Raw genomic sequence first — 12,963 nt, forward strand, 5'->3', positions numbered from 1 at the left:
TAGGGGAATGTCATTTCGCATTGATAAACAGTAAATTCAATTGACATCACTGCTTTAGCCTCGCGAAATATTACATAAATAGTAATCATGCAATACCTCGATAGGCACCCTGCAGTGATGTCAATTGAATTTCATGTTTATCAATGCGAAAAGACATACCCCTATTAAACTGCTAATAACTTTTTTGCCAAATAAGATACGAAGTTAAGGTCTTCGACAAAGTTGTTCAGCGGAAAATTTCCCTTCGGAATTTTATAAATTGACACAACATCCATCAGCAGGCTCAGTTCCACAGAAGAAACAAAAACGATGTTGATTTTTCAGTACAAAATATTCAATTTTCCCATACAAACCTAAAAGTTCAAATTTACTCATGTAAACGTTACTTTAAAATTCTGCAAAAAATCATGGATGGGTTTTGGACCAAGACGCAGCTTTGAAGACCCCAGGGTTTGGGAAATTCCAAAATGACCCCAAATCGACTCAGTCTACTGTACCAAATTTCAAGCTGATCGGTTAAGCGGTGTGGATTTGTATAAGGTGCATATATATATACAAACATATATAGCCCAACTCATCTTTATATATTAGATGTTTCAAATGTGTAAAATTGAAATACACATTTGATGCAATTTCTGCTTTGACTCTGATTGTAACTTTGAATCTCAATTTTTTTTATTTAATTAATATTTCGTTCCTCAAAACTTGATTTGAAATTATGATAAGAGATTTAAGACACTGAACTGTGGTTCAGAAAATATCCGTATTTAAAGCTTTGAATTCTTGAACTCTTATATTTGTATCTCTATGGGATTTGAATTCAATTATTTTGTTTATTTTTTTGAATTTTGTATTTTATGTTTCAAATCTTCATGATACTTCCCAGTTGTCATAAAGTGAAAATTTCTCCATGAAGCACAAACCAGACGATCAATGATGACATGAAAAACATTTAAAATATCTATCCGGTCATTATTCTTGTTCTGGTGATAAGGGTATTAAAAAAAATTAAGAATTAAATTTTGCATTTGGAAACTGAAATCAAAGCTTTCATTTGTGAGAAATTTCTTAACTCTTCCGCGATGTTTGCATTTGATTGATTAATAATTTTAGTTTGAAGATGCCAGAAACCATCTTCTACACAGACAACACGGCAATGTGAAAAAAGTATATTGAACTCATTTCAAGTTCTTTAACACGTTTAAAATGTTCAGGATAGCATTTGAAAAAAAATTGAATCATAGGGGCCCCCCGAGAAAAATTGCCTCGGGCCCCCCGATGGCTTAATCCGGCCCTGGTGTCATTGGTAAAAAGTTGGTGCTTTTTAATATTCAAATAATTTAAAAATGTTTGAAAATCATCAATAGATTCCGCCAGCATACGGGCAGTTCTCCGTTCGACCAATCTAAAATTAAATTTTCACAATCCTGACGGATGTGACGATTTTTTCCGAAAGGCGTTAAAGATTGTCAAGACTCAAAATTGCATAACGTAAGTGCTAGCATCTTGCAAGTAGTAATAAAATATTGATGAAACAATAAATGTTGTACAGGTGAATTATATTCTGATCATCTGCCGTTTTTTTTTTAAGTTTCTTACTCATTAAAATAAAAAAAAAGTAACCAAAACCAGCAACGGCAAAGCTTGATCAAAAATGCCAAAAATTATTTGCTACAAAAAAACCACAAAAAAAAAACGTCAAACGGTTACTACTGGAACGACGAGGAACTACGAGGAATTTTACTGATAATAGTGAATTCCTGGAACTTTCCCAAGCCTTCGCATTTGCTTGAGACTTGGATTTTTTTTTTCTAAACACTTCAAATTTGACTCGACTGTGAAAAATGAGACGATCATTTTCAAGAATTTGCAAAAAAAAAATTACCTGATCATCCAAAACATTGATGCAACAAAGCTCAGGAACAGGACCAACACTATTGATATTATTCGTGTTGGTGTTTTTCCTCAGTAGAATAACACGAATTGAATAAAAACTCAACAATGAATTAAATTCCGATGGTATCTCATCCGGTGTCTGATCGCTGGTGATACCAAAAAGTACAACTTTAAAAGACAATCCCTTTTAGTGTCATAGGTAAAAAATTGGTGCTTTTTAATATTCAAATAATTTAAAAATGTTTGAAAATCATAAATTCTCCGTTCGACCAATCTGAAATTAAATTTTCACAATCCTGACGGATGTGACGATTTTTTCCGAAAGGCGTTGGAGATTGTCAAGACTCAAAATAGCATAATGTAAGTGGTAGCAAGAAGAAATAAAATATTGATGAAACAATAAATGTTGTACAGGTGAATTATATTCTGATCATCTGCCGTTTCTTTTTTTTTTTGAGTTTATTACTCGTTAAAATAAAAAAAAGTAACCAAAACCAGCAACGGCGAAGCTTGATTAAAAATGCCGAAAATAATTTGCTGCAAAAAAAACACGAAAAGAAAACGTGAAACGGTTACTACTTCGAGGAAGTTTTACTGATAATAGTACCTAATAACCGTCTATAAAATTGTCGTCTTGAAAGATCCTTAATTTAGTCTTCTGGGCGCTGTTGTGAGACAATAACGTGGTATTAACTTGTTTGGCTCTAAATAGTTCATCTTCACGTATACCTTAATAGTGTGTAATACATTTTGTCAAAAAATGGTAAGTTTAAAGTAATTGATTGAATTGAATTGATTTAAACACGAACAGTAGAATAGTGCATTGCCGTAGGAACGATGGGGAGGGAGGGTCGGTTGGGGTATAAACCCCATCCATGAGGGTCCAAAACTGCTAAGCGAATTGTTCTCCTTTAAATTTATTATTTCAATGATTCAAGAGATACAATCTAAACTCGGGAATGAAGCCCAACCTTTGAAATCTTTTCTCAGGTACACAATTCTACTAGGGTGATTTGCCAATCGTTGCACAGCTAAGCAGATGATTTTGGTTTTTATGCTGTATTTTAGTCATTTCATCCAAATTCCCGCGATTTTTTATCGATTGCACTCATACAGGATTGGTCAACATGATCCAAAAGTTCAAGTGTTTGAAAAAAGTGTCATAAAAATTAAAAAAAATCATTTAAAACAGCTTGTCTGTGCCTAATAGTTGCACAGGCAAATTTTATTTCGTGGGGGGGGGGGGGGGTCTTCCATATAAACCGTTCAATGCACAATTGGAAAGTTCGGACCCTATATCTAGAAAAAAAAAAACACAAAGCCGTCGGTTTGAGTGTCTAGAATAGCATTTATCACACGTGTAGTTTTTATTTATTTATTTATTTATTTATTAGTCTGCGAAAAAATATTGTTTAACACAGACTTATTGTTCTAAGAGATGGCTTAACCTATTTCTAAATGATTGCTTAGACATACCAAAATCAAAAATTCTAACACACTTATTAATATAACGGTTACATGTGTCTATTGGGTTGTAGTAGCCATACGTGGTTCGATGAGATGGAATCCAAAGAAGCATTTGGTTCCTCAGCGAGCGTGTAGGAGCATACAAATTTATGCAATCCAGGAGATCGTTGTTTTCAATATTGCCGCTCAGTAAGTCGAATGTGAATAAACATTGCAGGAACTTCCTTCTACGGGATAGCGTTTCAAGCTTCATTTTTTCCCAACATGAGAAGAAGCAAAGTATTTCATGAAAAAAGTTATTACCAGTTCAAAATTTAAAAAAAAAAATCGGAATCCATTTTAAAATTGCAGGATTTGCTTTCTGGAGCTTTCAATCATTTCATGCATGCCAACATGTCTTTTCATGTTTTTAAGGTCCAAATTGAGCCTAAAAAATTTTGATTATATTTTTATTGCGAAGAGAATAATTTGTTTCAAATCTGTGCATACCTAATTTTTTGATTGTTTGTACTTTAATGAAGAAGTTTATTTTTTTCGATTTGCATCCGAGGAAATTATGTTGGAAATCACCGTATGAAAATCAGATGAACTCACCTTTCTAGTGCAACTGTTAAATTCACATGCGATTTCAAACGCGGACATTCATTTGAAAAATTTGCAATAAATACTCATGCTTACAGTTAAACTCGGCAAAAAAAAGAGTGAATATTTATTTAGGTTTTGAATAAAAATTTAAAACTAATTTTGTTCCTTTTCTTGGCATGCAACTTCAATCGAAATACACCACCAGTGTTGGAAGCTGGAAAAAATACTTGTTCATTAAAGAGGTAATTTTGGGCTGATGTTTTCCCTAAAAGTTCATTTAAAGCTATGCACAAATGTTTTCATACTAATTGGGTTGTATGACAAGACCGTTGCTATCAACTTAAGCTTCGAAATAAGTTGGAGAACATAAGTGATTCGACTAACTAAAAGTCATATCCAAGCATTTTAAATGCAAAAATCGCTATTTGCGAACCATGAATCGAAGGTACATTGGTATGCGTGCGAACAGCATTTGCATTGCAGTCTTCCGAGCAAAAGCCACGTGGTCTCCTACAGAACACAGTGGTTCGAAATATTAAAAAAAAAAACTAAGTTAAATTAAGCATCTCACAAGACTTAAGATGTTTTTCTTATATAAAAATTGTAAGATCGATGGCGATGACTTTAGTATATGAAATACATAATAAATTGAGTTTTGGAATCGTTTTCTATTGCTTGGGAACCATATACCTACTCAGATTTAATTTTTTGGAATTTTGTTCTAATTTTTTTCATGGAAACAGAAGTTTGAAGTTCAGGACAATATCGTTTGCTTTCCAATTATTCCTTAAAATATTTGTCAAACCACTGCGCAACAACCCAGGCATTCGAGATGGCTCTTGCTAGAAGCTCATAATCTCAGCTAACAAATTCAAAAGGGCAAAATTTTTAAATACCATTCAGTAATTTTTCAATTTCTTGCTTTATGAAGACAAACTCCACAATATGAAGACATTTGTTTGGTAGTGAAGGGTTATGTGTCGCAATCGCATTGCGGAATTTCTGGACTTCCGACTTTTTGAAATGAAAGCTTATTTTGTGCTTCCTTTTCGACCAAATTTCATCAATGTTTTCAAAAGCCTTTTTGTTGTATGAGTGGCGCCCGGTGTTCCATCGTCTAATAGAACTTTACGCTCAGCTGACGTCATTCTGTCAGTAGCCTTATATTCAGAATAGCCAACGATTCTGCTAACTATCAATCGAGCATTGTTGGTAAAGATTTATCGCACTTTGCTGGTGGTCAAGAATCGGATCATCGAAACGGCAAGCAATTGGTACGGCGGCCAAGTAATTGGAGCACCGCAGTGAGTACTTTGCATGCATTTTGCTCGCATTAATAAAAGTTTCATAGAGAAAACATATTTTTGTTGAACTCTAAGCAAGTTAGCAAGTAAATTCTTTAAAGGATGTTATGTGGTGCACTCAACAGAAAGGTATGAATGTCGAAAAAAGGGTAAACAATGCCTTAGATGCCAAAGTCGGGTACATTTACCCTATCAAGCTTTCAAATGAGCTGCCAAAACACTAAATTAAAAAAAAAAAAATTATTTATTTTGATTTTTTTGTTTTATTTCTGGAGTACAATTTAGGTTTAGTTTTTGTTCACATTAAATGAAAGAAATATTCAAAAATTCCAAATTATGTTTTATTGAACTTTCTGTACATCTCTGATGGTTTTTGAATGAAAATTAGGATTTTTCCGTACAAAACACGTTGTTATAATTCAGGACTTAATCAATCGCTTCCAAAATTTTTATTGCTATTTTTGGCTGTAAGAACAATCAAACAACGTTATTGGAGGTATACGAATTTTTGAATTTGAAATTTCCAAACAAATTTTGCAGTGGGCTTATGTACAACAATGGGGCAGGAGGAGACCGAGCGGACCAACAGTTGCACGATCCGACAGTTTTTCGGGTTAAGTATGGATCATAATTTTTTTCAAAGTCATGGTGTTAAAATTGTCCAACAAACGTTTCGTAAAGAGAACTGATACGAAAAATATTTTGTTCAGGCGTAAAACCTTATTTTCCGTAGAAAGAATGCTAGGCTTTTGGTTAACAATTAGCACAAAAACCGCACAAAAACAAGAAAAATTTAAACAGTCTTAAAATACACATTTAACAGCAGAAAATATCTCAAAATCCTCATTTCAACAGAAAACATTCCGAATTACATTATTCAGTATTATTTTCGAGAAAAAGTTGGAAAACAACTGAAACATTGACAATTTAAGTCAGTCTGTGCAACGATGGGTTTGGGGACAACGATTGGCACTTTTGGCCTACTGATTTTGAAAATATTCTCACTTGTTGATAGAAATTCAGTCTCAAATATCAAAATTCAATAGGATTCTATCCGATTTTTATCCTTTTATCAACATCACCAAAAAAAAATTTAATTTAGAATTAAATTTTTAAATTAAAATTAAACACTCTTGTTTTGCAGAAAAAGGTTCAACCCTTAAACCGATGGAATCCATAAAGAATATTAAATGATATTGAGCTTTGCCAAATCCGTTAGTGTTTCAAAAACATAACGTGCCAACAAATCGTTAGCTCGGCATGCTTCCAGTGGAATTGAACTAACAAAAAAATCTAAGTTTATCAACAGAACTTGAACTTGGTAACCTCGATTCTTTTTTTATAGCCTCGACAAATTTCCAAAAAATCAAGAAACAAATTTCGCGTTTCTTTTCATTTTATTCTTCCGCATTTTATTTCAGGTGATACGCACAGCTGCGATAGCGTTGTGCCTAATTCTAGTGCAGATTTCTGGAGAAGAGCTCGCTCCAGAAAGCATCGAACCAGAGGATCATCTCAGCCAAGATGTAGCCAATAAAAATCGAACAAGTCGTCAGATTGGAGCATGTCCCTATCAGATTGGTTCATATTCACCATGTGCCCAAGCGCCACAGATAGTTTGTCCACCCGGGAGCGTATTGGAGAACAACCGTTGTATAGTTCGGCAAACGTACTGCCCAGCGGGTTATAGTTTGACCGGAAATACATGTGTGGGGCAAACTGTTTGCCCGCCGGGATACGTTTTGACCAATGGAATGTGTCATCGTGCAGTCACCGAACTTAATGTCTGCAATAAAACAAGCAGCCCGGTAACGTGCGAATCGGGATACACCTTCAACGGCAATCGGTGCATTCGACGAGATGTTCAAAATGCTGAGCGGAAAGTCAAAACTGTACTTAGTACGGCTTCCTTGATTTGTCCCTCAAACCATGAGATAAGCCAGGATAAGTGTATTCGTTACGATCGGGAACCGGCTCGATGTAATCAGGGAAATTTGCGATTAGATGAGTGTGTTGTTGATGCAGAATGTCCTGACCAGTTCACGATGGATCAGTACGGACGTTGCGAGCGTATTAGTGAGAGGCCGTTAACCTGCCCGGCTGGAACGACATTCGGTGATGGAGTTTGTCTTTTCCCACAACCCAGGTGTCCACCAAACTATCAGCAGTATAATGGGCAATGTGTCCTCGAGCATACAACACCGGTTCAGTGTGATTCATCCTCTATTCTGGTGAATAACTATTGTGTGGTGACGGAGCCAACATGTCCATCCGGCTTCAACGTCAGTGCTGGACAGTGCGTTCAAACGATTCGAAATCAACCAAGATGTCCCATTGGAAGCACGCAAAAGAACAACATGTGTGTGGTTCGTGAAATCACATGCTCAATCGGGTACGAAATGCGCAATGGAATTTGCGTCAAAATAGAAAGGCAGCCAGTCACTTGCCCTCCGGGAACTCGTTTGGATGGAAGTCTGTGCGTTATAGATCGCCCACTCTGTGATTCCGGTTATGAATACGATCAACGTACCGGAGAGTGCGTCAAATACGAGAGAAAAGCTGCGATATGTGAGTATGGCTTTGTCTTGCGTAATGGAGAATGTGTTCGACAACCGGAGAATTGTGGAACAGGTTTCTCTATGAAGAATGGCGAATGCATACTGGAGGAACGTAGTGAGGAACGTTGTCCCATTGGAAGTAGACTGGTTAATAGATTATGCGTTCAATCTGAGCCTAAATGCGATTTTGGTGACACACTTTCTGGTGGAATGTGTTTGAAAAATGAACGAAGAGCACCGGTGTGTCCTTCAAATTCTAATTTCAAAGACGGATACTGTAGGCTTCAGAACGTCCGTTGTCAGCCCGGATTCACTCTCAAAGATTCACAATGTGTAAAAGAAGTTGAAGCTCAACCTGAATGTCCCAACGGTTTTACATTGAGACGAGGACTTTGCCTTGCTCAACCAGTATGCGAATCGGGTTACGTTATGGAGGAAGGATTTTGTCGACAGAGAGTGTCTAGTCTTATCAGTTGTCCAAAGAATTCATCATATGAAGAAGGGTTCTGTATTAGCAAAGAATTTGATTGTATCGCGGGTTTCGAGCTACGTAACAATATGTGTGTACGCTTGTATGACACGCATCCCACGTGCCCTGCTGATGCAGAGTACTACAATGGACAGTGTTTAAAAAAGACAACTCCCACCTGTCCACTGGGAGCTACCTTTGCAAATGGTGAATGTCTCGTCTATGAGACGATCTCTCCTACTTGTCCAGCTGGAGGGGTCTATCAAAACGGTATGTGCATAACGGTGAGTCTTGCCTCGATGCCAGCGTTACCTCCAATGCCAATGCCATCACCTTGCACATCTTCTTGCGGTATTGGACAGCCCTGTCCATATAATTGGAATTGTAATCAGCAATCTTGTGGATCGTGCAATCTGCAATCCAACTGTGGATCGTGCAATCTGCAATCCACTTGTGGCTCTGCATGTGGTCAGATAAGTGTACCTCAGGTGAGTTTACCTGTAACTCAAGCTCAAACCTCAAGCCAACCAGCGATGTGCCCCGGTGGCTACGAAATGACCAATGGTATGTGTACTAGGAGCTACACCACCACAATGCAGTGCCCCGCAGGTTACCTTATGCAGAACAACGAATGTGTCTACACGTATTCGATGAGCTGCCCACAGGGTTCGACGATGGAAAATGGACGCTGCATTCGACAGGAAACGATGCCGGTAAATTGCCGTTCAGGATTTTTTTTGCAAAACAATCGATGCATCTTCAAAAACCCTGAATGTGACTCTGGATATCGACTTATGAATGGAAAGTGTGTCAAAATTGTAGAACTAGCGTCTACATGCCCTATGGGAAGCTACAAGTTACGGAAATTCTGTGTAACTCAGGCAAAATGTCATGGAGGGTTGGAACTCCGAGATAATAAATGCTATCGAGCGGAGTACGACGTTACCCGTTGCCCTGCTGGTTACATTGTTCGCGACGACTATTGCGTGACGACGTTCAAATGCGATGAAGGTTTCCGCTATTCGAATTCATTCTGTATTAAAATGGAACAAAAGTCAGCGAAATGTCCACCGGAAACGAGACAAATTGATAACTATTGCGTTCTTCCTGGTCCAACTTGCGATCGAGGTTTTGAACATATCGACGGCGTCTGTATCAGAATTCAACGGAAACCGATTATATGCCCTTTGAACAGTCGTTTGCAGCATGATACCTGCGTGATGCCTTCCAAATGCGACCTCGGATTCCAAATGATATCCGGAATGTGTACCCGTCTAGATAGGGTTCCCACTCAATGCCCAAGTGATGGATTTTACATCGAGTACAATCGCTGCATCTCTAACCGTTTGACATGTCCACCGGGCTTCAGGATTGAAAACATGCAATGTGTGAGAGAAGTGACAGAGATCGTGTCGTGTCCTGCTGGATCTTCACTGCGAGACAATATGTGCGTTGTTGGACAAGTCACGTGTGAGCCTGGATTCAAAACCGAAAATAATTGGTGCGTTCAACATACCTACCGGATGCCCTTCTGCCCAGAGGGTACTGTTATGACCGAGAATCGATGTGTGAGAAATCCGGGATGCCCCACGGAGTATCGTTTTTCGAATGGCAGATGCGTGAAACAACAATTTGCACCAATCTCTTGTGTGTCAGGAACTCTGCTCAATGGCAACTGTGTTGCTCCAGGGCCAAACTGCCCTGCTGGGTTCGAAGTCTCCGAGAATAGATGCGTTCAGAAAGCTTATAACAATCCCACCTGCCGTAACAACGCGAAAAGGCAGAATAACTATTGCGTCGTTGACGTTCCTAGCTGTCCGATTGATTTCAAATATTCCAATGCAATGTGTTTGAGAGTAGTCTCGACAAATGCTCGTTGTCCTGAAAATTTCAAATTTCAAAATGGAAGATGTATTATGGAACGACAGACTACAGAATACGTTTGTCCTCCTGGTTTCACATTACAGATAACATCTTGCGTTAAAATTCTTCAAACGTCACCATCTTGTCAGGCAGGGTTCTCTCTTGAAAACGGAGCTTGTGTTAAAACTGTTTGTACAGCTCCACCTGCAATCAACGTTCAACCACCAGTTCGGCCATTCGAATTTTCGTCTTCTAACTCTCTATCGACCTTCGAAACTGGTTCTGCATCTATTTCCAACTCTCAAACAATCTTGAAAACCGAATCCCACAAAACTGGAGACATTTTCGATACATTTTTCGAAGGTAACGGGGCTTCCCACATTAATGTAGAAGTCGTGCCTCAAACCTGGTCCGGTTCCGTCAACTACGAAGGCGAATCATCCCAATCTCAGTACAACAGTGGCTTTTACGATAATAACGTTGCTGCTCATGTTAATGTAGTAACGCCGCACACCGGATGGTCCAGCTCCATGGAATACTCCAGCGCATCATCCCAATCGCATTCAGTATTGCCGCACACCGAATGGTCCAGCTCCATGGAACACTCTAGCGCATCATCCCAATCGCATTCAGTAGTTCAGAATGAATCTCATTTCAGTGAAGTTAAAAAAGAAGTGATCGAGGAGCACCATGGTCAGATATTCACCTGTACCGTCTATTCACCGAAGATTTGCACATCAGCGGCCTACGGGGAGTGGGATTGTCAACAGAAGGAATTCAACAACGTTCGCTCTCGGTACTGCCCGGAGGAGGACGGATACATCAATCTTAAGCTTAGAAAAACCGATTACGACGCAGCCGAAAACATCCTAGTGATGGCAGTCCAAACGGAATCATCAGACTACGCGAATGAGAACGAAGATGACGATGATGATACTGGTGACATTCAAATACCTTTTCGATTGTACGAATGTTCTGATAACAAAGATTTTATTTTCTAACTTTCAGACTGCACAGAATGCACTAACGGTGATTATTCCTGCTCGAAGACTTGCTACACCTACGATTGTGGCAGCGATTGCAACCTCATCGATGTAGACGACTTCTGTTCAGAAGTTCCGAAACCGGATCAAGGTTGCTCCAGAGAGGACGGATGTCGTGGAGCTTTTTGTACGAACTAAACCAAAGGCTGCAAAAATTACACTTGGACGTTAAGCTTTGAATTTGCTTTGTTAAGCTTTTAAATAAAGTTTGTCCTGAAAATGTGTTCACAATATCTTGAATAGCGTCTCCGTTAACAAATATTCACTAAAGAATTTGTCAATCAAATAGGTATTTTATTTCTTTTCCTTTTGTTAATTCGCTGGAAGCATTTGTTTGAATGTTGCACTGAAAACAGGACATCTTCTTGAGACCTCTGAAGGTGCTCTGGTAGATAAGAGATCGTTTTTGGAGGCAACCTATAAGGGCTGTATTTGAGGCGAGTAAGAAGACCCGTTCTTTTGTCTTGCTCGTCCAGTATGTGGTATTCTAGATTAAGCGTGGACTCTAATGATTAGAACAGTGGAAACAGTTTTAGAGTGTAAGATGAGTTACAAGTTGACGAGACGCGAATAAAGATGTGTGTACAAGAATGCTTGTATTATAAGTTGTTAATCCGAAACACCATATTGGCGATCCTTTGCCAGTGAAACTTAGGAACTTCGGGAAAAGAAATATTGGTTGAGGTAAGTTGTAAAAATAAGTTTTTTTTAGTTCTTTAGTGGCAAAGTTTCTATGAATTGAAAATGTACCTCAATGGAGGAAGTGCAGTAGAGTTCGACTCATGACGCACTAAAGAAAATGGCGGCTTCCACTAGAGAAATGAATGTGGAAAGACAATGTCATGTGTAAGTTTATTTGGCGAGTCAAAGCTCAGAAACGAACTTGAATCCGGAAAAGCCATGGTCAAATTGCAAAAAATAAAAAGTTTAGTCGGGTTTGGTCCAAGACAAACAAACATTTATTGAACTGAGTCGGAATAAGTCCATGGCCAAGTTTTAAGATGGTGTCTTTCTAGAGACTGTTAAATAAAAAAAAGTAAAACGTTGAGCAGGCATAAGCCTAAGACCAACGTTATCATTTGCTATTGAGAACAGAGGAAAAAACATATTGTTCGGGGGGTACCTTGGGTCTTATTTCCTTCCGGTGGACATCCGCGGATTTTGTTCCGAATTCCAGTTATGTGATGGCATACAGCAGGGGGGAACGTTCATAGCATCGTCATCGGTTGACGATAGGTTTCCTTTGTTGAGCAGTTTCTCGTGATTTCAACGCGCAAAAATAACAACACCAACACGATTTAGCGAAACACAATTTACAGGAAAAGACTTTATTCTTAACTAATAATTGTTTTTCTTTTTTTTTTAAAGACATACACCGTCTTAGCCGATTTAAACTTATTTATTAAACATGCTAACTACTAAATTTACAAATGTACTTTAAACCGAGGGTCAAAGAGCCCTTACGTGCAACCAGGGGTGTCATTCGCTCACACAATGAGCTCAATGTGCAGTTTTTCCATAGCACATTGAGAGAGCAAAACCGAGCACTGCCTGAGCTAGCTGTCCATCAATGTGCGACATCGAAGCAAATCACTGAGCTACGCAGTGGTAGCCCTCAGCACATTGAGCTGCACAATGTGTACCAGTATACCACCACAACGCTGAATTCAACAAACGAAAGCGAACTCTTCCTCAACAAACAAGCAACAGCAACAACACAGCCGAAATTTGGGCGGGCTCGGTCTGCCGGCTGCCGAACACCGTTTCCACAAAAAAAA

General features: G+C 38.5%; 1 protein-coding gene across 1 annotated transcript; it reads left to right on the forward strand.

Annotated features, from left to right (window-relative positions):
- The first annotated feature begins 2,561 nt into the window (after positions 1 to 2,561).
- On the forward strand, positions 2,562 to 11,776 carry LOC129756560 (fibrillin-1-like). Its single transcript, XM_055753466.1, has 3 exons — positions 2,562 to 2,659; positions 6,674 to 11,081; positions 11,151 to 11,776. The coding sequence occupies exons 1-3, from the start codon at positions 2,657 to 2,659 to the stop codon at positions 11,321 to 11,323; spliced, it is 4,584 nt and encodes a 1,527-aa protein (XP_055609441.1). The 5' UTR covers positions 2,562 to 2,656; the 3' UTR covers positions 11,324 to 11,776.
- Positions 11,777 to 12,963: the final 1,187 nt, after the last annotated feature.

Source organism: Uranotaenia lowii, chromosome 3, assembly GCF_029784155.1.
Source record: "Uranotaenia lowii strain MFRU-FL chromosome 3, ASM2978415v1, whole genome shotgun sequence".
In the NCBI taxonomy this organism is placed as follows: Eukaryota; Metazoa; Arthropoda; class Insecta; order Diptera; family Culicidae; genus Uranotaenia; species Uranotaenia lowii.

What these genes read in the sequence shown, in the direction of transcription:
- LOC129756560 (XM_055753466.1), top strand. An exon ending in AGATGACGATGATGATACTG is followed by an intron (nt 11,082 to 11,150) that starts GTGACATTCAAA and finishes TCTAACTTTCAG; the next exon opens with ACTGCACAGAATGCACTAAC.